The sequence below is a fragment of the Puma concolor genome, chromosome A1, assembly GCF_028749965.1.
Source record: "Puma concolor isolate L17-30 chromosome A1, mPumCon1.1.hap2, whole genome shotgun sequence".
Classification (NCBI taxonomy): domain Eukaryota; kingdom Metazoa; phylum Chordata; class Mammalia; order Carnivora; family Felidae; genus Puma; species Puma concolor.
Window position 1 is genome coordinate 69,430,196 of NC_141667.1, and position 22,546 is coordinate 69,452,741.

The 22,546-nt window shown below is 35.0% G+C and overlaps 1 protein-coding gene and 1 long non-coding RNA gene across 3 annotated transcripts in view; one reads left to right on the plus strand and one right to left on the minus strand.

Annotated features, from left to right (window-relative positions):
- Window positions 1-22,546, minus strand: part of WDR36 (WD repeat domain 36) — a 39,884-nt gene that overhangs the window by 14,152 nt on the left and 3,186 nt on the right. For both annotated transcript variants that reach the window (XM_025923827.2, XM_086684771.1), the window contains exons 3-15: window positions 20,713-20,813; window positions 16,116-16,233; window positions 14,773-14,905; window positions 13,234-13,288; window positions 11,712-11,844; window positions 11,254-11,429; window positions 10,823-10,943; window positions 10,035-10,100; window positions 8,658-8,744; window positions 6,959-7,104; window positions 2,563-2,677; window positions 1,912-2,077; window positions 1,564-1,672 (exon numbers count right to left, since the gene is read on the minus strand). In XM_025923827.2, coding sequence (XP_025779612.2) covers window positions 1,564-1,672; window positions 1,912-2,077; window positions 2,563-2,677; window positions 6,959-7,104; window positions 8,658-8,744; window positions 10,035-10,100; window positions 10,823-10,943; window positions 11,254-11,429; window positions 11,712-11,844; window positions 13,234-13,288; window positions 14,773-14,905; window positions 16,116-16,233; window positions 20,713-20,813 — 1,526 coding nt within the window. The remainder of the gene's footprint in view (window positions 1-1,563; window positions 1,673-1,911; window positions 2,078-2,562; window positions 2,678-6,958; window positions 7,105-8,657; window positions 8,745-10,034; window positions 10,101-10,822; window positions 10,944-11,253; window positions 11,430-11,711; window positions 11,845-13,233; window positions 13,289-14,772; window positions 14,906-16,115; window positions 16,234-20,712; window positions 20,814-22,546) is intronic.
- Window positions 1-22,546, plus strand: part of LOC147584225 (uncharacterized) — a 30,627-nt gene that overhangs the window by 3,608 nt on the left and 4,473 nt on the right. The gene's annotated exons all lie outside the window — the stretch shown is intronic.

Consider the following 22,546-nt stretch of genomic DNA (forward strand, 5'->3'; position numbering starts at 1 on the left):
AATAAACTACTTATGCCACCTTAAAGAAGCTATATCTTTTCTGTTGATATAAATGGATAAATAGCTCTCATTTTCCTGTAGCACATAAGTGTTGTGAGGCTTAGATCAGGCCATATATGAAAGAAGACCCCCCCCCCAAAAAAAAACTTTAATGTTTATAATGGTAGATTATTCATCCAGGAGTTTCAACACACCACAGGGATTATCACCATCCATATTAACAGATGATACTGGGATAAGTGGACTCCAATCTGTTCATTGGGTTGTAGTGATACAGCAGAACCTCAAACCTTAAGGTACAGTGAGTTTAATTTACAGAATCATGTACATTAAGGACAGGGAAAATGACTCTGATAGGTAATCTGTGTTATATGCTCACAGATTTAACTGAACAGGAATAATTTATTGCTGAGTAGGAGAAATTCCAGACATACAAGTTCAAAATAAGGTTTGAAAAGGAAAGAAAGAAAGGGCAAGCTGGCACCGACTGGTTTTAAAAATGCATCAAAAAATTTCATCAAAATCACTCCACTCCTGCCCTCATTTCTACAGATGATAACACAACAAATTATGTTGCCAATTTCCTATCTGCAGAACAACACAATTTCCTGGCTTTTTCCCCTATATTTTTTTTTTTTTTAATTTTTTTTTTTCAACGTTTATTTATTTTTGGGACAGAGAGAGACAGAGCATGAACGGGGAAGGGGCAGAGAGAGAGGGAGACACAGAATCGGAAACAGGCTCCAGGCTCTGAGCCATCAGCCCAGAGCCTGACGCGGGGCTCGAACTCACGGACTGCGAGATCGTGACCTGGCTGAAGTCGGACGCTTAACCGACTGCGCCACCCAGGCGCCCCTCCCCTATATTTTTAAGGGAATGGATAAACTGCTGATTTTTGGTACAAGAATGGATAAATAAATATAGATGTTAGAATTGCCACTAAATAGCCCAGATTTTAATTTTTTCCTGTTTTCAAGTGAATCAAGATGTGAGTGATGAAAAATAACAATATATAAACTTAATATAGCCTCAATATATATTTTTCAGACTAGAGTACTTTTTGTATCTTATATCCCACTATAAAAACGTAATAGTAAGCCAAAACACATTTTTATTGATTAAACTCTTTTAGAGTTAAGAAATCTAAACTCTAGAAATAACACTAAGCTAGAATAAACCAGATACCAGATATTCAAGGTCCCCTACTATTCATTTGTTATGCATTCAGAAAATAAGAAATGAATTCTCTCAACCTAGTTTAATACTAAATACTTATGTTTCAATAGATCATTTATTCTCCAAAGGATATTTTAGCGTTGTTTAGAGTTTAGGAGAAAAAGATGAACTCTGAGATTTATTTATACTTCAATCTGACGGCATTAACTTCTTTATATTCTAAATTTTCTTTAAAACTGTATTCTTTGAAAATTAATTTCCAAATTATTTTGAATATCCCATATGAAAACTTTAATTCTATTAAAGGGCAATAGTTTTAATATATTTTAACCTAAACAGAAACAGAAATTAGTCAAGTTCTATTTAAACATCAAATGTTCGTTTTACCAGGTCATTTATTTGGCCGTGGTGTCCAGAAAACTCTCTGACAATCTTCCTAGTTTCAATATCCAGAACACTAATGGAGAAGTCATCCAAGGCAAGTCCCAGAATGCCACTAGTAAGATAAACACACCAGTTTTAATAAACAAACCAACAAACCTTTCACATTAAAATCTCATAGTCATTTTAATTTTTTTTTTAATAATCAAGCACACCTGTGGGGAAATTAAACAAAATTCTGTTCCTTTACATTAAATGTATAATTTTCCCACCTGATAAATTATGTACTTACATTATGACTTTTACCAAAAACATCAAAAATAAAATCCATAATCATTAAAGGAAAAACTTTACCTGTCTCTATGTAGCAGCATCGTATTCGGAGACGAATCAAGGCTCATAGAGTGTATTAAAATTTTGTTTTTAAAGTTCCAGAACTTGAGTAATCCTTCACTACCAGTTGTAATTGTCAACTGGTTTAAGCCATCCACTGCAACACCTCTAACAGATCCTTTATGAGCTTTAAAACATATGTTAAAAGGAAAAAGACATTAAGAAAATGGAACTGCCTCTCTAAACACTACACAAAGAGTGATTCCTTCATTTAAATTTCTAAGTTCCCTCTATTTAGCTCCCTTAAAATCTTAAAATTAATCTGGATTTCAGAAGATTATTATATTGCTGTAATTAAAACAATATCAATCCGGTTGATGCCAGAAAGCTTAAGATTTTCTGCTTAATGAAAGGGGAAGAAAACGCAAATTTTAATTTGTATAATATCTACTTTCCTCTAATCTATCAATAACTTCATTCTATTTAAGTATTTCAACATGGTGTTTATAGTAGGTGTAATGGCAGTAACTGCTAGATAGGGTTGACGATAACCCATCTACAACCTTACCAAAATGCCTGGCACTCAAGAATTTAATAAATGCCAGAGACAGTTAGTTATTAGCCTTGTATATTATTATTTTTTTTAATAAAAAAAGGGAAAAAATTCATTACCTTGATCCTCGCCAAAACTTCCTCGATGAATACCAGACTGCATATTATATACATCTACAGTTCCTGATGACAGACCAATTACAGCAAAGTTTCCACAAGAAGTTATATCTACTGCCTTTGGAAAAAAAAATTTTTAACACAAATTATACAAAAAATAACTAATATTTTTACTGTACTTTATGGTTTCCAAATGTCTTTTCACCTACTAATTACCTCATTAAAAAAAAAGAAGCATTCTAAATGAATTGCCTCATTAATTTTCGTAAAGATAATGTCATTGTACTTGGGTGTATAAGAAATAACTGCTTGATTCTATGTCCATTCTCTAAGAAGTATACAGAAATTATTATCCAAGAAAATAAAACATAACCAAAGTTAACTCAATTGAAATTTACAAAGTCAGAAGAATTGTATTTCAGCTGGCTTTCAATTTTAATTTATTCACAATACTGCTAAAGTCAAAGTATTCCACCGCCTAATTTCTTTACCTTACCTTATGTAATTGCTTCTACAGCAGATATAAAACTGAAAACATATCATTAGGATGGTCATCATTATTATATTAAGCTTCAACTTTATTGTCTATAAAAAGAGGCTAACAACAGAAAACATCATAGGATTGTTGCAAGAATAATATAAAATAATGCCTGTTAGGGGCACCTGAGTGGTTCAGTCAGTTAAGCATCTGACTCTTGATTTTGGCTCAGGTCATGATCTCATTATCGTGAGACTAAGCCCCATGTCAGGCTCCACACTGTGCATAGAGTCTGCTTAAGATTCTCTCTCTCTCCCCACCCCCATTCTGCCCCTCCTCCCCTCATGTGCGTGCATATGCACACATGCTTTCTCTCTCTCAAAAAAAAATAATGCATGTTAGGCACAGAGCCTAGAAGAAAGTAAGCACACAAAAAATGTTAGCTGTAATTATCGTTACCACTACTAGTACAACAGCTACTCAAAATTGTGCAGGTAAACTTAAGGGGCTTAAGATAAAATCTCTATGGTTTACAAAACAGTATAAAAGCTTAAAACTGGATTTTTGTACTATGGAGAATAGAGCATACATACTTTCAAAATGCCTTGTACAAAAGAGAATCAACTATGTAATTATACTTTCAATAAGTTAAAAACAGGTATTCACTAAAAAACAGAACAGATAAGTTCATCAAGGTTACATGATAGATCAGTACACAAAAATTAATTATATTTCAACACGCTAGCAATAAACAATCCAAAACAAAATTAAGAAAGAACTCCATAATAGCATTAAAAACAATAAGATACCAGGAAACCAAAGAAGTATGAGACTTGTACACAGACAACCACAAAATACTGCTGACAGAAATTAAGGATCTAAATAAATGGAAAGACATCCCATGTTCATGGATCAGAAGTAATATTAATATGGTAACACTCCTCAAACTGATTTACGGTATCAACAAAACCCCTACCAAAATCCTAGCTGCTTTCTTTGCAGAAATTGACAAGCAGATCCTAAAATTCACATGGACATGCAAGAGATTAGAACAGCCAAAACAATCTTGAAAAAAGAACTTGGAGGATTCAATTTTTCTGATTTTAAAACTTAACACAAAGGTACCATAGTCAAGACAGTGTGGTTCTGGCATAAAGACAGACATATAAAACAATGGAATAGAACTGAGAATCTGGAAATAAAGCCTCATATTCATGTCAAATTTATTTTTGGCAAGCACGCCAAGACTATTCAATGCGGGAAAGAACAGTCTTTTGAATAGTGATGCTGAGACAACTAGATATTCATATGTAACAGAATTAACTTGGACCCTTACATACATCATACACATAAATTAACTCCGAAAGGATTATAGGCTTAAATGTAATAGCTAAAACTATGAAACTCCTTAGCACAAATCACAGGAGTAAATCTTCATGGCCCTCGGTTAGGCAACAATTTTCCAATAACCATCAGCAAAAAAAAAAAAAAAAAAAAAAAAAAAAAGAAAGAAAAGATAGGTTGGACTTAATCAAAATAAAAACTCTTATACTGAAAATGATTATCAACAAGAAAATGAAATGACAGCCCACAGAAAGGGGAAAAAACACTGCATATCTGATAAGGGATTTAGATCCAGAATACACAAACAGCTAATACAACTCAATATAAAAAGACAACCCCTTTAATGGGCACAGAATTGAAAAGACATTTCTCCAAAGAAGACATACAAACAATCAGTAAACACATGTAAAGAGGCTCAACACTGAGTCCGAAACACAAATCACAATGAGATACTAGTATATACCAACAAGGATGGCAATAATCAAAAGAGCAATCACAAGTGTTCATTGAAATGTATAGACATCAAAACACTTATACATTGCTAATGGGAGTATAAAAAGGTGCAGCCACTTTGGAAAACAGGTTGGCAGTTCCCCACAAATGTTAAACAGAGTTGCATTATGACCTAATGATTCCAGTCCTAGGTATAAATGCAGAGAAACAAAAACATATGTTCACATAAAAACTTATGTGTGGTAGGGTCCCCTACCTAAGAATGTGAAAACAAAACAAAACAAAACAAAAAAACAAAAAACCTCAAGGCAACCTGGCTCTACCTGTACATGATAACAACATCCCTCATGACCTTGTAACATGAGACCACTTAATCAGACTGCATGTTTCTGTGTTACCATATATGGTAGACAAAGAAATAGAAAATGTACAAAACTATGCCACGTGAAGTTTGGGGCTCAGTTCTTTGGGTACAAACCCAACTGAGCCATACTGGCACAAATAAAGTTACTTCCTGGAAAGAAAAGCCTGGGAGTCACGACTTCTTTTGTGAAAATCCTGCTACAATGCACTAATGTTAGCATTATTTATAAGAGTCAAGAAGTAGAAACAACATAAATAGCATCAACTAATCAATGGCTAAATAAAATGTGGTTTCTACACAAATGTAGTAGTGTCCACAATAAAACAAGTATGTTATAAATGCTATAACATGAATAAACTTTGAAAACATTATGCTAAGTGATGGAAAAGCCAATGAGAAAGACTATATCTTGTATGATTCCATTTACATTAAATGCCCAGAATAGGAAAATCTATAGAAATAAAAAGCAGATTGTGGTTACCTAGGTTAGGGAGAGGGGAGAGAAGTGAGAGAATAGGGTTTCTTTTTGAGTTGATAAGAATATTCTAAAATTAGACTGATTAGATTTTAGTGATGATTTCCCAATCCTATGAATATACCAAAAATCACTTGACTGTACACTTTAAAAGAGAATTTTATGGTTTATAAAATATATTAATAAAACTGTTTCTTACAAAGTAGAAGGAGGGCACCTGGGTGACTCAGTCGATTAAATGTCCAACTTTTGATTTTGGCTCAGGTCATGATTTCACGGTCCTAAGATTGAGCCCTGCGTCAGGCCCTGTACTGGGCACAGAGCCCGTGTAAGATTCTCTGTCTCTCCTTTGCCCTTCCCCACACAGATGTGTGCTTTCTCTCTCTCACTAAAACAACAACAAAATCCAAAAAAGAAGAAGCAACAACTCTGCAAACCAGAATATAACAATGCTTCTTTATATCTGAAAATCTGATGCAACAGAAGTGGATTAACATATTAACAAAAGCAAACAGAAACAAAATTTCTAAAGAGGAGTAAACTCTTAAGTAAACACTGGAATTTAAAAGCTGTATTTAAGGGGCACCAGGGTGGCTCAGTTGGTTAAGCGTCCAACTCTTGGTTTCGGCTCAGGTCATGATCTCACAGTTTGTGAGTTTGAGCCTGGCATTGGTCTCTGTGCCAAGAGTGTGGAGCCTGCTTAGGATTCTCTCTCCTTCTCTCTCTCTGCCTCTCTCTCAAAAATAAAGTAAAAAAAAATACGTTAAAAATGAAAGGTATATTTAAGAAAGGCTTAGAACTCAATTAGAATTTCTCTATAAGGCACTTCTCAAGAGACAAATATAAGAAAATAAAGGCTTTAAATAACTTCTATACCTATAAGTCATTAAAGAGTTAGCTAAATCTTACTCCTATATCAGAAGAAATCAAGAAAGAAAAAAACCCTTAAGATTCACATTCATTAAATATAGTTCTGTATACTCAACATAATTAAGGTAAGAAAGTTCATTGATAAATGCTGAATTCATCTTCAGAGGGTATTCTGAGTAATCCTACTTAATTAGAAAACTAAAGCAACTAATATACATCTAATTAAGCAAAACTTAACTTAAACCTAAAATAATTCTCTACAGTTGGAAAACCTAACACTATTAGAAAATAATTTTAAAATGTTAAACTGCTGTTTCAACCCATATGATCATTAATAAACTTGAGTATAACAAGATTGCCGCAGGACAATTTTACAGGAGAAAATGCTCTTATCAACAAGCTCAAGCTCACTTACTGTTGCGGTTATGTCATCTGTCTTCAGCTCTTTTGGCTTGAGAAAGTAAGCGCCTATGGTAGATCTCTGATAGTTCCAAGTTGAACAAGACAGTTTACCTTGATGGCAAGCAATGATACTATCCCAGTCACTTTCACGAGCCTCCTCTAAAATATAATGAAAATCATAAATCAAATTATTTTTCATTCCCTCACTCATTCATTTACCTATTACTTATTAAGAATATAATATTCTATGTTATCATTAGGCACTAGGGACTGATGGTGTACAGGTAATTTCGGATAGCAATGAGCTTCTAATCTAACAAGAAATTCTGTGGGCACCTGGGTGGCTCATTGGTTGAGCTTCATTTCGGCTCAGGTCACGATCTCCTGGTTCATGAGTTCAAGCCCTGTGTTGGGCTCTGCACTGACAGTGAGGAGTCTGCTTGGGATTCTCTCTCCCTCTCTCCATCTCTGTTCCTCCCCTGCTCATACACTCTTTATCTCTCAAAAATAAATAATAAACTTAAAAAATTTTTTTAAAAAAGCAATTCTGATTAGAAGAAATTATAATAAATAATGATAGTGTCTTATAAAAGCACTCAGCAAGAGTTTACAAAGAGACTTGAGGACAGTAATAAATGGCTCCCTGAAAGAAGCAATAAAACAAACATCAATTAATTGGGGGCAAGGACACAAATAGGTTCAAGGGTAACTTGAACAAAAAGAAGTAAGTGATGCATTTCCTGAGAAGGATGGGAAGCAGACAAGGCAACTGGGGCCATACCACAAAGTCGTGAAAGCTGTGTTCATAAGAGGAGATTACATCCTACAGGCAGTAAGGGGCCTCTGAAAGATTTTTAAGCAGGTGAGTAACATGATTCAGATGTCTGAGATCACTCAGGTTCTAAGATAAAAAATGGAAAGCAGGGTGGTCAAAATAAAAGTTTAAAAAAAAAAAAAAAGGAAAGAAACCATCATCAGGTTGATATAAGAACCTCGAAATGGAAATGGTGCCTTATTTCTATGGTAGTTTTCACTCAACAATCAACAATTCAATTCTTTGAATGAAACACCACTCTAATAATGTAGCATATAAGGACCTCAGTGTATTCTGATTTTAATTACAATAGAACTTTATGTTCTCTGTTCTTACCTTTTTATATTAGTGACTTTCATTACACCAGACATATAATAGAATAAAAAGGGCTACAAAATGAGATACCAAATACTATTTATTAATAGGTCTTACAGAGAAGACCAAAACCTGAAATTAAAAGATAACTGCAAATTATAAATAATTCTTTTTCAGTCTTCACATTAGATTAGTAGGCACTTGGGGGTACTTCCAAATGCTTATTAATGCCTGCAAAAACATTCTTTAAAATGAAGAAAACTTGGGGCGCCTGGGTGGCGCAGTCGGTTAAGCGTCCGACTTCAGCCAGGTCACGATCTCGCGGTCCGTGAGTTCGAGCCCCGCGTCAGGCTCTGGGCTGATGGCTCAGAGCCTGGAGCCTGTTTCCGATTCTGTGTCTCCCTCTCTCTCTGCCCCTCCCCCGTTCATGCTCTGTCTCTCTCTGTCCCAAAAATAAAAATAAAAACGTTGAAAAAAAAAAAAAATTAAAAAAAAAAAAAATAAAATAAAATGAAGAAAACTTAAAAATAGTAGGAAAAATAGAAAAACAGAACTTCTTGGAATACAGTGTTAAGTTACCTACCAGCTGCAAATTTTGTGATGGGTGGAAGCCTTACTGACAAGGCATTCTGAAGTCCTTTACGTTTGACTCTCTTCTTATTTATTAATCCTGGAGTTGAGGGAGAGAAGAACATAGCTATGGATCCTTCTTAATGAAAAATGAACATAAAAGAGAAGCAATTCTTTGTCATATAACTACACAGCTCAAGATACTCTTATTTAAGTTAGGAACCAAATAAAGATGATGTTATAACCACTATTACTTAAATCATTTTTGAAATTTAGTCTATATAATTAGATAAGAAAATAAACTATGAGATATAAATAATTGAAAAAAAGGTTAAAAAATCATTTTTTACAGATGATACGATGGTAATATAGTCATGTCAATCAAGAGAAACAACCAAATAATAATTAGAATAATCATTTTATTGGACAAAATACAGAACCAATAAAAAAAAGTGAGTTCTACAATGCAGTAATATTTAAGATCACTATAATTATTACTTGGTAATTATAACATATTACATATTCTTATATAGTAATTACTAAATACTAAATATTGCAGATAGAAATATGATGAACAAAGATTACATCTATAACACTAGCAAAAAAAAAATATTAGCATATTATAAAAAAAATACATAAGATACCACTGAATAATCTCAAATATGGAAGACCAACAGGAGGAAAACTAAAAAACAAATAAACAAACAAACAAAAACTTCATTAAAGCACTAAGGAAAATAAAAAGTAACCTGAATGAGGATATATCATATCTCTAGATGTGAAGATTCTTAAAGATATCAAATCTCTCCAATTTAATTTCTAGAAGTATTACTTTGAATGCTAATTAAAGAATGATCCTTAAAAAAAAAAGGTCTTGTAACTCATCTGGAAGTATATACAAACATGAATAGCCAGGACAGTAGCTAAAAAGAGGAGTAATTATGAATAAAACTGAAAAACATTTTTTTTTTATTTATAAAATCTTTCAAATGCTGGAAACTATGGGAAAAGATACAGAATAAAGTAAGTTCTTTCTGTAAAAAGATGGGACACTGCTTACTTCGATGCCTTCTCTAATGTCCCTTCCATGTTTAAAATCCTGCACTCTACACATGGCTCAAGATAAGTCATTGATGTCTTTTGGGTGGCAGCAGTATGTTTTTACCACCCAAGCTGTCTAATTCTTTTCAATAACCTTATAGCAGCACCTCAACCACTTCTACAGCAACACTGATGTTAAAAATCTATTACTCTTCCATACAGGGGTTTTTTAATTTTATCCAAGAAAAAAGGAAATTTATCAATGAAACCTCATCTGGTTGTCTCACAGTATCTTGAAACGTTTCTTTTGTGACCAGTAGCTTTTTTTTTCGTCTTGCAAATGACCTACCATGTCCCAAACTCTTGTTAAATTTTTCATGTACTGTGGAAAATGATTGAAGAGTTCCATCTTGACCTGTTGATATATGTAGAAAATACCTATCAAACTTCATCAAAACAATGGATCATTTGAATGACAGATCTTTTTTTTCTTTTTTTAATTTTTTTTTTCAACATTTATTTATTTTTTGGGACAGAGAGAGACAGAGCATGAACGGGTGAGGGGCAGAGAGAGAGGGAGACACAGAATCGGAAACAGGCTCCAGGCTCTGAGCCATCAGCCCAGAGCCCGACGCGGGGCTCGAACTCACGGACCGCGAGATCGTGACCTGGCTGAAGTCGGACCCTTAACCGACTGCGCCACCCAGGCGCCCCTGAATGACAGATCTTAATGATTCTTAAAACTTGAAGTTACAGTTTGGGATACTTTAAAAGGAGAGCTAAATTGCAACTACTTCATTATAATATTCACCTGTACAAAGAATGCCATTTAGTAAGAACCAAGGATAATATGAGTTACTAATAATTTTCAGCAGATTATGAGACTTGGCAAGGGCCACAGTTTCAGAATCCAGCCACCTGTCTGTGAAGATCAGTAAATAAAATAACATTCTAAATGAAGATAGTATCTACAGTACTTCCTGAAGTTTTCAAAAAGAATCTCCTCATTTACTCAGATTTCCAAATCACTCAAATTCAAATCTGAATCTGAAAATTCAATACCAAACCTAATAGTTATTAAATACCCTGCTCTCTATACTTTCTGGGATAAACTAATAGGATGAAGCAGAAACTCACTTGCACTAAGAATTTGCTGTCCGTTTTGTCCATAATATCTGATTTTGGTAAGAGGAGCACCATGTCCCATTCTGAATCTCAAAAGCCGGCCTTCACCTGTAGGACCATCAAATATCCATATCTGCCAAGAAATAAAAAGGTAAGGTTCTTTCACAATGTGTTAAATGATTTGTAAGCAGTCAGATCATCTTCTACACCTATCAACTGGCACTGGGTAGTGCTGACTCTGGAGAAGGGGCTGGGGAGAGATGAACTGTAACTCTTTTTCACTTCACTGCAATCATGTAACCTGCTGTACTTTTGTTTCATCTATACCATTACCGTATCCCATTTTCCTTTCATCTTCTAGGTTTTAGGCTGATAACACTAAAACAGGCTTGCAATAACCCCAAGGGTAAAAGCCAGGAAAATGATAACAACAATAATAATACCCTCAGAGCATTGTCGGCACCATTTGTGACAAGAAGGGGCTCTCTATGGAGAAATGTCAGTCCGGCAATCGCTGTAGAATGAGCATTTCTCATCTGATTGATTAACTTTTTGTCTTCTAGATCCCAGAGTCCAATATGGCCACATGGGCTTCCAGCTGCCATTATTGGATGACCATCTGTTATTAAAAATAAAATACATTAAGAAAAACATGCGCCATAAAACAACCAAACGTAACAATTCTTCTCTCCATCCCTTTAATCCATAAATATAAGGTTAGAAAAAACTATGCACCAATAATGTATCCATATTCCTGTGGCTATTTGTAATGCAGTATTTCACTTATTTCTATTAAATACATTAACTTGCAAGAAAACATCCACTTGGAAAATTTCTATAAGCTTCGAAGTATACATTTTAAACATTCTTAACTCTTACTAATAATTAAGTTAAAAGTTACCTGTACGAAATGAAATTGAAGTAATAGGTCCCCAGTCTTGACGAAACTTCATTAATGTTTCATCGAATTTAATGTTGTGAATGATAACCTGACCTGACATAAGACCAACAGCAACAACATCCACAGCTGGTGCCTGAAATTTAAATTACTCACTTTTTATTCTTAATCAAAATAGCTTCAATAATCCTGACGTTATGCATCATTAATTATGTAAAAGAAATAATAGAATATCTTCTTGAGGATGGCAAAAAAAAAAACAACAACAAAAAACAACCTAGTAAGTATTACCATTCTAGCATACTTTGATTGCTATTTCACATGGCAATATTTAGGAATGATTTTTTCAAGTTACTTCCCAGCTTCAAATCTGGTAGTCACCATCAATCCCCTCATTCCTAAAACACAGCTGACTCAGTAAGAAAACAGCCATAAAAGAAAAGGAATCTGATGTATGAAATCACTACAGATCAGTGACAGGAAAGAAACAAAAGAGATAGAGCTCTTAGAAAACATAAAAAGGCTTGCCATATGCCTGGCAACATAAAAGGCCAACTACAAAGGAAGTGAACAGTTCTTTATCCAAGGAAACAAAAACCTATAAAACATTTTAAAAGGCAAAAAAGTCTTAGGATTAGTCTGTCCCAGCTCTAATATTTTATGAATAGAATCTTCATTTTATCAATGGTCTTATATACAGGCTCTATAATAAGTTTCTCTATTTTAGCACAGAAGATCAATGTTCAATACCATTACAGAATAGAATCACGCTAACCATTTTATTAATCTACCATCATGTGACCATGATGCATGAGACCCTGGGGATATTAAAACAAGTATGATTCCTTGCCATCAAGGGACCTAATCCTCTGATACCTCTGGGGTCTTATGGGTAGGCAAAAGCACAGCAAGGTTGATGGTACTGAGAGAGAATGAAAGAATGAATAGAAGTTGGGCAGGTATAAGCAAGAGCTATTCAGAAGGACAAGGATATACTGGCAGTATACATGTCCAATGTATGATTCTCTGCAGACCTACATCATTCATACATGTTCCACAGTCTCATGAAAACAAAAGCAGTTATTTATGGAAAAGTGCAATTAAAAATGTTAGGATTCGGGTCCCAATTATTCCAAGCTACAACCTTCAAAATTAGAACAAATTTCTCTGCATGACCTACAATCTCCCTTGCTTTACTGAACAACTAACTCACCTCCACCATCTCCACTCTGCACAAGGCACTGGACTACACGCTTACAAAACGATTGGTAAATACTGTTCCATAGCAACTATAGGTTTAGAGCCTAATTCCAGGTAAAAAGATTTCCATAAATGTTTATAGGCAAAGGCATTATTGTTTTCAATGACATTTCCAAAACACTACCTTTTAGGGCAATATTTATAAAAATAAACTACTTTGTATATTATTTTTGTCTTTAGGTCTAAAAAATATGGTTGACCCCTAAAACTGAAAGATCACACTACTAACTTCATTTCTTCTCTGACTTAACAAAAAAATACTAACCTGCTGAAGAGCTGTGACTCCAATTTTCCATCCCAGAAACGTATACAGAAGCTTACTACAGGAAGAAAAGTAGTTGAAAGTTTTTATTTTTTAGGGAAACAAAATCGACTATATATTAAAAAGCAAAATAATAATGGGTCATATTTGTTTCTCTGACCCACAGTATTCTAAGTATATATATATTAACTTATTTAATACTCAAAATGATTCCATGAGGTAGATATTATCACCATTATCCAGATAAGAAAATAAGAAACTTAATTATGTGAAACAATTAAGCTAAGGTTCTATGGCTAATAATTCATAGAGCCCAGACAGACCAACTCCAGATCCTATGCCCCATGCTGCTAGTAACTACTATATTATGCGAACTCTTTAAGAAATAGAAAAAAAATACAAGCTAAAAATCATTTTATATTACAGACTATGACAAAAAACCATCTTAGAATGTAGGTGGATCTTGTTTTTTCACTGCAATGTGTTTCTAGAAAAATATTACCAATGAGAATATAACTATGATACTTATGTTATATAACTGTCACATGACAATAGTGATGCTGCTCTAAATTACAGAATCAAGCCACAAACGATAAAGAAGTCCATGAAGAAACAGATTCTGAAATTGTTATAATGATATTCAATAAAGTATTAAATCATATAGTAAATTTGGTAAGTGGGCACAGATTAGTTACTCAATGATTATCCAAGGAATATTTAATGTAAAATAGTGTGTAAACATCACATAAAGAGCCTCAATATATAATGCAGGAACAGAGACAATACTTCTGTCATTATCCCTAAACCTACAAGGGTAGGTAGTCAATATTTGCTAAATTGAATGAAAACACTGATTTAAAACTACAAACTAAGATAAATGTTAAACCTTTGATAATCTTATTTTCCCTTTCAAATTTATGAGGGATTTAGAAAGTACAATTTGGATGGTCAAATATTTTTGTCTTTTTAATGCTATACAAAGATTGAACTATCACTTTTTTCTCCGGATAAATGTTCAAATAACAGGTGGAGGTATTCAAAACCATTTATCTAGCCCTCCAGCTATACCAATAATATTATAGTAAATGTCCATCTAGTTTGTGGTTGATAATACAAGGACTTTTACCCTAAAAATGATTCCTAAATGCTAGCACTAAATTAATACTGATTGACTTTGCCTTCTCCTGCTTCTTCAGTTTATTGAAAACTAGATGCTGTCCAGTGACCAACACATAATTATTTTCTTATGTTACTTTACTAGAGTCTTCTCTATAGTTATATGGATTCTTTACAGATTAGGGCCATTAGTATATACTTTTAAATGGATACTTATGAAGCTGCCTACCATATGCCAGGACCACATGCCACCTTTTGCCTATGTGATACCGTGAGTAACAACACCAAAAGTAGGTATACTTATAGAAGGCCCTCAGATAAACATATAAAGGCAGGGAGAATTGAGAGACTTAAGTATGCGTTAGGGAGTAGTAGGTAAGGATAAGATGGGAACCACCTACATTATATTCTAAATAAAGTGCTTACTTGGATTTTACATTCCACAACTGTAGGCTTCCTTGTTCACTGCCAAGAAGTATTTTATTCAAGTAGGTACTTGGGTGCAAAATTGCAGAAATTTTAAATACTGATTTATCAAAAGTCAATTGGAGATATTCCTCTACAAAAGTAAAAGTTATAAACAACATGTAATTATTTTTCATATATCCATATATCTAGCCCTTAAAGTAAGCCTACCATATCAGAGATTTATGTCTTAATATAAACCAAAGACTTACATTCGAACCTTTACACATTCCTTGAGAAATTAAATGTGATGAGGGGCAACTTGTAAATGTAATTTAGACTGTCAAAAGTTTTCTAAAATTCTAATATCAGTACTATTAAAAATTCCACTCATTGGGGCGCCTGGGTGGCGCAGTCGGTTAAGCGTCCGACTTCAGCCAGGTCACGATCTCGCGGTCCGTGAGTTCGAGCCCTGCGTCGGGCTCTGGGCTGATGGCTCAGAGCCTGGAGCCTGTTTCCGATCCTGTGTCTCCCTCTCTCTCTGCCCCTCCCCCGTTCATGCTCTGTCTCTCTCTGTCCCAAAAATAAAAAAAAAAAAAAAAAAAAAAAAAAATTCCACTCATTGCTGAACTTGTTTATAGGAATAAAAAATAAGGCTTAAAAAAAGGAATCAGCCTTACTATTTTTATAATTTGATCAAGAGGCAGAGTGAATATTCCAAAGTGAAGTACTTATACTGAACTCTTCCATGGAGTGAAAGGCCAAATATCTAGGGAGATTGATGGGTCTCTCAAAGATGTAAAAAGTAAGAGGCAAATCTTGGTGAAAGTAAAAACAGTGATTCTCATACATTTCCACCAAACATAGCTCACTACCACTGTATAAGACTATCACAGTTAAAGAACACTGACTCATATTCTTAGAGAAAGGATGTATACTTTCCTTTAGGTTATAGGATCTTTACAGGATCTTTACAGGATCTTTAGTTTACTACCACAATCTCCTTTGCGGAAAGTTGAAAATACAAACCAAGAGTTACTCAGGTGTAATCATATACCAAAATGCACTCTACAGAGAAAATAATTCACGCATCACTGAACTTGGAGAACTGCAATGGAAAATGTATTAGCTGAAATTAATACATTAAACAGGTTATAAGTACTATAGTTAGCTCCTAGCTGACTAAAATTATCTATACATTTTTTACTTACAACCTTTTTCTTCATATATATTAAAGAGTCTAAATTTTTTTCTGATTACATGTGAAACCTCTGGCATGAAGTTGTGTTTACATAGGTTTTTAATTTTAGCTGCACACATACTATCCGCCCTCATGATAATGCAATAAATTGGCTCATTCTTACCTTCTGAATATATGTGCCAAATAATAAGAATGCTGTCAGTATCAACAGAGATAATGTGATCCCCAAAGGGTTGCAACAGATGGATTTCTGCTTTATGACCCTTAAAGGTGTGTACTACCTACAATGTTAAAGTTCAAAAGAATTTAATATTATTACTCATTCAACATTTAACATTATTCATATTAACCAAAAACATGCTAATCCTAAAGATGCTCTCATTAAGAAACGTAATCCAACTTTTGATTATCCAAGGTTAGATTAACAAATGGCAAGGAACCAGGCATTTTCACCTGCTCCCTCAGCCAGTCCAATAATAAGGAAGCCTAAACTAGAAACATAGAAATGAGACCTCTGAAGTTCAACCTCACAACTGAGCTTAGGGAGGACACATACAGCCGGGTTGTTCACCCAATCTAACCAGCACTACTCCATGCATCCTAAAAAAATGGTTATGTTCTAGAAGGCTAACTCTATAAGCTCCATCACCAGCTGGCTTCCAGATGAGATAGGGAGGATAGAGTACTTCTGTTCTGACACACAGAGACCCTTATCCTTACAGTAGCTGCATTCCTTAAGAACTACAGCCCCTTCTCCATGATTTCAGTTCTCACCAAATTCCAGAAACATTATTTCTTCTCCTTGTCCTTTGGACCTAGAAGTGGTAACAGCTTCCTACAATTCCTGCAATTAGTCTCCCATGCCTTGCCACCCTTACTTTCTCTCTATTTGTATCTTCCAGGGAAAACTACAAACTGCAGTATTTTGTATTAAAAAAAAAAAAAAAGGACATTTTTCCTGACTCTAAAAATTCAAATAAGTCCCATAAAAGACCTCCACAGGTAAACTGCCCTCCTCTGCCACAGGCAGTGATGATGGAGGACCCTGGGAACAAATGTCAGTCCAAATTAGACCTTAACAAGTACACTGATCCGAATCCTTGGCTATCTAGGCATCCATACTGCCACTTCCCTTTTCATTCTGGACCTCCTGAGCCAGGTCATCTCTCAAGGCTGTTTTTCCAGAACAAACTCAGAAACCAAATGAGAGATTAAGAAAAGACCCTTCCTTACCAGTGTAGAAAACAGAGAATCTAGTTTTCTCTATACAGAGAACCACTTGGTTCTTAGAAAAGGAGTCATGGGCTGAGTTGTTCATAATGAAAAAGTCAATCCACATAAAGTAGTGGCATAAATAAAATGAAAACATGACAGTCCAAAACCTCAGGAATACAGCAAAGGCAATATAAGAGAGAAATATATTATCAATTCAGGCCTTCCTAGAGAAGGAAGAAAGGTCTCAAATACATAACCTAAACTTTCACCTAAAAGAGCCGAAAAAAGAACAGCAAATGAAGCCCAAAACAGCAGAAGAAGGGAAATGATTTTAGAGCAGAAATCAATGACAGTGAAATTAAAAAAAAAAAAAAAAAAAGTAGAAAAAAAAAATCAATGAAACCAGAAGATGGTTCTGTAAAAGAATTAACAAAATTAATAAAGCACTAGCAGGACTGATCAAAAAGAAAAAAGAAAAGACCCAAATAAATAAAATCACAAATGAAAGAGGAGAGATCACAACCAACACCACAGAAATACAAACAATAATAAGAGAATATTATGAAAAATTATATGCCAACAAATCTGGAAGAGATGGACAAATTCCAAAACATGTAAACTACCAAAACTGAAACAGGAGGAAACAGAAAATTTGAACAGACCCATAATGAGTAAAGAAATTAAATCAGTAATAAAAAATCTCTCATAAAACAAAAGTTCAGAGCCAGATGGCTTTCCAGGGGAATTCTACCAAACATTTTAAGAAGAGTTAACATCTATTCTTCTTAAGCTGTTCCAAAAAAATAAAAATGGAAGGAAAACTTCCAAACTCATTCTATGAGGCCAGTATTACCTTGATTCCAAAACCAGACAAAGACCCCACTAAAACGGAGAACTATAGACCAATTTCCCTGATGAACATGGATGTAAAAATTCTCAAGATAATAGCAAACTGGATCCAACAATACATTAAAAGAATTATTCACCATGATCAAGTGGGATTTATTCCTGGAATGCAGGGTTGGTTCAATATCTGCAAATCAATCAATGTGATACATCACATTAATAAAAGGATAAGAACCACGTGATCCTCTCAACAGATGCAGAAAAAGCATTTGACAAAAAACAGCATCCTTTCTTGATAAAAACCCTCAAGAGGTACGGATAGAAGGAAGACACCTCAAGATCATAAGGACATATATGAAAGACCCACAGCTAATATCATCCTCAATGGGGGAAGACTAAGAGCTTTTCCCCCACAGGCAGAAACACGACAGGGATGTCCACTCTCACCATTGTTATTCAACATAGTGTTGGAAGTCCTAGCCTCAGCAATCAGGCAGCAAAAAAGAAATAAAGGGCATCCAAATCAGCAAGAAGGAAGTCAAACTTTCACTATTTGCAGATGACATGATACTCTATGTGGAAAACCCAAAAGACTCAACCAAAAAACTGCTACAACTGATACATGAATTCAGCAAAGTCAAAGGATATAAAAACCAATGTACAGAAATTGGTTTCATTTCTGTACACCAATAATGAAGCAGCAGAAAACAAAATCAAGGAATCAATCCTATTTACAATTGCACAAAAAACCATAAGATACCTAAGAATAAATCTAACCAAAGAGGTAAAGATCTATACTCTGAAAACTACAAAACAGTAAGAAACAGAAAAATATTCCATGATTGTGGATTGGAAGAACAAATAGTGTTAAAATGTTGATACTGCCCAAAATAATCTACATATTCAATGCAACCCCTATCAAAACAACACCAGCATTCTTCACAGAGCTAGAACAAACAATTCTAAAATTTGCATGGAACCAGAAAAAAATCCCAAATAACCAAAGTACTGTTGGAAAAGAAAACCAAAGCAGGAGGCATCACAATTCTGGACTTCAAGCTGTGTCAGAAAGCTGTAATCAAGAGAGTATGGTACTGTCACAAAAACAGACACTCAGATCAGTGGAACAGAATAGAGAACCCAGAAATGGACCCACAAACGTATGGCCAACTAACCTTTGGCAAAGCAGGAAAGAGTATCTCATGGAAAAAAGAGTCTCTTCAGTAAATGGTGTTGGGAAAACTAGACAGAGACATGCAAAAGAATGAACCTGGACCACTTTCTTATACCACAGACAAAATAAACTCAAAATGGGTGAAAGACCTAAACGTAAGACAGGAAGCCATCAAAATCCTAGAGAAGAAAATAGGCAACAACATCTTTGACCTCAGCTGCAACAACTTCTTACTTGACATTTCTCTGTAGGCAAAGGAAACAAAAGCAAAGATGCTACTGGGACCTCATCAAGATAAAATGCTTCTGCAAAACGAAGGAAACAATCAGCAAAACTAAAAGTCAACCAATGGAATAGAAGATATTTGCAAGTGACATATCAAAGAGTTAGTATCTGAACTCTATAAACAACTTATCAACCTCAACACCCAAAAAACCAATAATCCAGTGAAGAAATGGGCAAAAAAACCATGAATAGACACTTTTCCAATGAAAACATGGCTAACAGACACATGAGAAGATGCTCAACATCACTCATCACCAGAGAAATACAAATCAAAACCACAATGAGATACCACCTCACACCTGTCAGGATGGCTAACATTAACAACTTAGGCAACAACAGATGTTAGCAAGGATGCGGAGAAAGAGGAACCCTTTTGTGCTGCTGGTGGGAATGCAAACTGGTGCAGCCACTCTGGAAGCCACTCAAAGACTCTTAAATACAGAGAAGAAACTGAGAGTTGCTGGCAGGGTGGTGGGTGGGGGGATGGGCTAAAAGGTAAATGGGTGATGGACATTAAGAAGGGCACTTGTTGGGATGAGCGCTGGGTATTTTATGTTAGTATGAATCACTAAATTCGATTCCTGAAATCATTATTAGACTATACACTCACTAGCTTGGATTTAAAAAAACTTTTTACCTTTTATTTTACTGTTTTAAGTGAGAGAGGAACAGAGCATGAGCTGGGGAGGGGCAGGGAGAGAGGGAGACAGAATCCAAAGCAGGCTCCAGACTCTGAGCTGTCAGCACAGAGCCTGACATGGGGCTCAAACCCACAAACTGTGAGAGCATGACCTCAGCAGAAGTCAGACGCTCAACTGACTGAACCACCCAGGCGCCTCTCACTAACTTGGATTAAAAAAAAAAAAAAGGGAAAAAAAAAACAATCTCCTGGGAAAGCATTTTCAAAAGTATTTTCTAAATCCTACCCAACCCAAAAATACAAAGTAGAAAGCTCAGGATATGAGACCCAACTGGGCAGGAAAATTTTGAAGAAGCTGCCCAAATAATTCTGATGTTCAACCCTGATGAAGAAAACTGAAGTGCCAGTTTTAACTAATTTTGAAAATTTGATTAAATCAACTTTCTCTTCCTCCAGAAAACCAGATAAATGTTTAAAATAAAACAAGTACATGTCCAGAGCATTCTAGTAGAAGAACAGCAACATTAAAGTTCCCTCCACTTTCACTACAATTAACTATTAACTGCAAAAAACACATTAAAATAGTTCAGTGATACAAACCTCTTTATTACGGGCAAATGCAGAGAAAACATTCCCATAAGCAGCAAAGACTAGCCTCCCATCAGCTGCCATACAGCAGATATCCTGTGGGACAGAGTTACCTAGGTAAAAGACAATATAAAAGAAATAAGAAATTGTAAGATCTTGGCACAGATAGAAATCTCAAGTATACATATACCATTTTTCATGGCTATAATTAAAAAATAAAGGGGCGCCTGGGTGGCGCAGTCGGTTAAGCGTCCGACTTCAGCCAGGTCACGATCTCGCGGTCCGTGAGTTCGAGCCCCGCGTCAGGCTCTGGGCTGATGGCTCAGAGCCTGGAGCCTGCTTCCGATTCTGTGTCTCCCTCTCTCTCTGCCCCTCCCCCGTTCATGCTCTGTCTCTCTCTGTCCCAAAAATAAATAAACGTTGAAAAAAAAAATTTTTTTAAATATGTATCTATGTGTAGATACATGAATAAAAACTAATAATCGGTATAAACTTGACTTCAATGTTACTTTATACTTCTAATAATAACTACCAGACTGAGAATATTAAATCACCTGATCTTCCCTAAGAGAATTAAAATCTAATATTTACAGACATTAAAATGTAATCCTAAAGAAATGAAAAGCTTTTTGAAGTTATTTGGAAAAAAATCACACTTCACATAAAAAACTGGCAGATAGTTATCAACCCTTCATGTAAATGCCTTCAGGAATGTCACATTTACTTATAACTCTAGGAAAATTTTTAAAGTAAATCAAGACCTAACCCCTATTTAAGTCTATGCTTTGGGAAAACCTCAGAAAAATTCCCTATGATACTCTAAATCCTGACCCTTTAAATGAACAATACAGTTATCTACTCAGTCTTCTCCAAGGCAAATATGCCTATCACCTCTAGCCATTTCTCACACGATATGATTTCTTTATTCCTCTCTATCATGGTCACATTGGCCTTTTCTTTTTATTCTTTGTTTTAGGGGCAGGAGAGTTAGAAGATAGATGATTGTTTTAAGTATTTTTCATGCTGCATATTCTACTTTTAGATTTCATTCCCAGGACATCTGGGTGGCCCAGTCTGTTAAGCGTCTGACTCTTGATCTTAGCCCAGATCATGATCTCACGGTTCGTGAGCTCAAGCCCCACACTGGGCTCTGTACTGACAGTGCAGAGCCTGCTTGGGGTTCTCTCTCTCCCTCTCTCTGCCCCTCCCCCACACCCGTGCTCGCCTGCTCTCTCTCAAAATAAACAAAATAAAACTTAAAAAAAAATTTCATTCCCCAAATACTATTTTCATAGGTTTATTAATCACTTTGTATTCAACTTAGGTTATAGTGCCCTTCTATAATCGTTTTAAAATTTTAAGTTAATCAGACACATACACTAGGTTCCTTATAGCTCTCCTCTGTTTCTGTTACAAAGATCACATTTCATGGTTATACTACAATCTCTCAGCCTTGGCAGGCCCTTTATTCTGTAAAATGGTTTCCAAAAAAATAAATTTTCCTTCTATTGGAAAAGTATCAAAACGTAGGAAAAGGGAAAACCCTTCCTTACAGTAGAAGGAATGATGGAACCCGAAAATCACTATTTGGTAATCATCATTCTAATAACTGGTTCAGGCAAGTACCATCACTAAGTGACAAAACGGTGGGTAAAACTCTCAAAAGTAACAGGATATTTACACTGTCTCACTGTATCTAACCACAAGATACTTATTAATTACAGAGTAAAACTTTAAAATGGAGCCTCCTGACAAATCTTACCTTAATAAAATGATCAAAGTTACCACTGCCAGGAATAGAACCAATCAACAGCATGTGCCTGCTAATAAAATTCACTGAGAATTC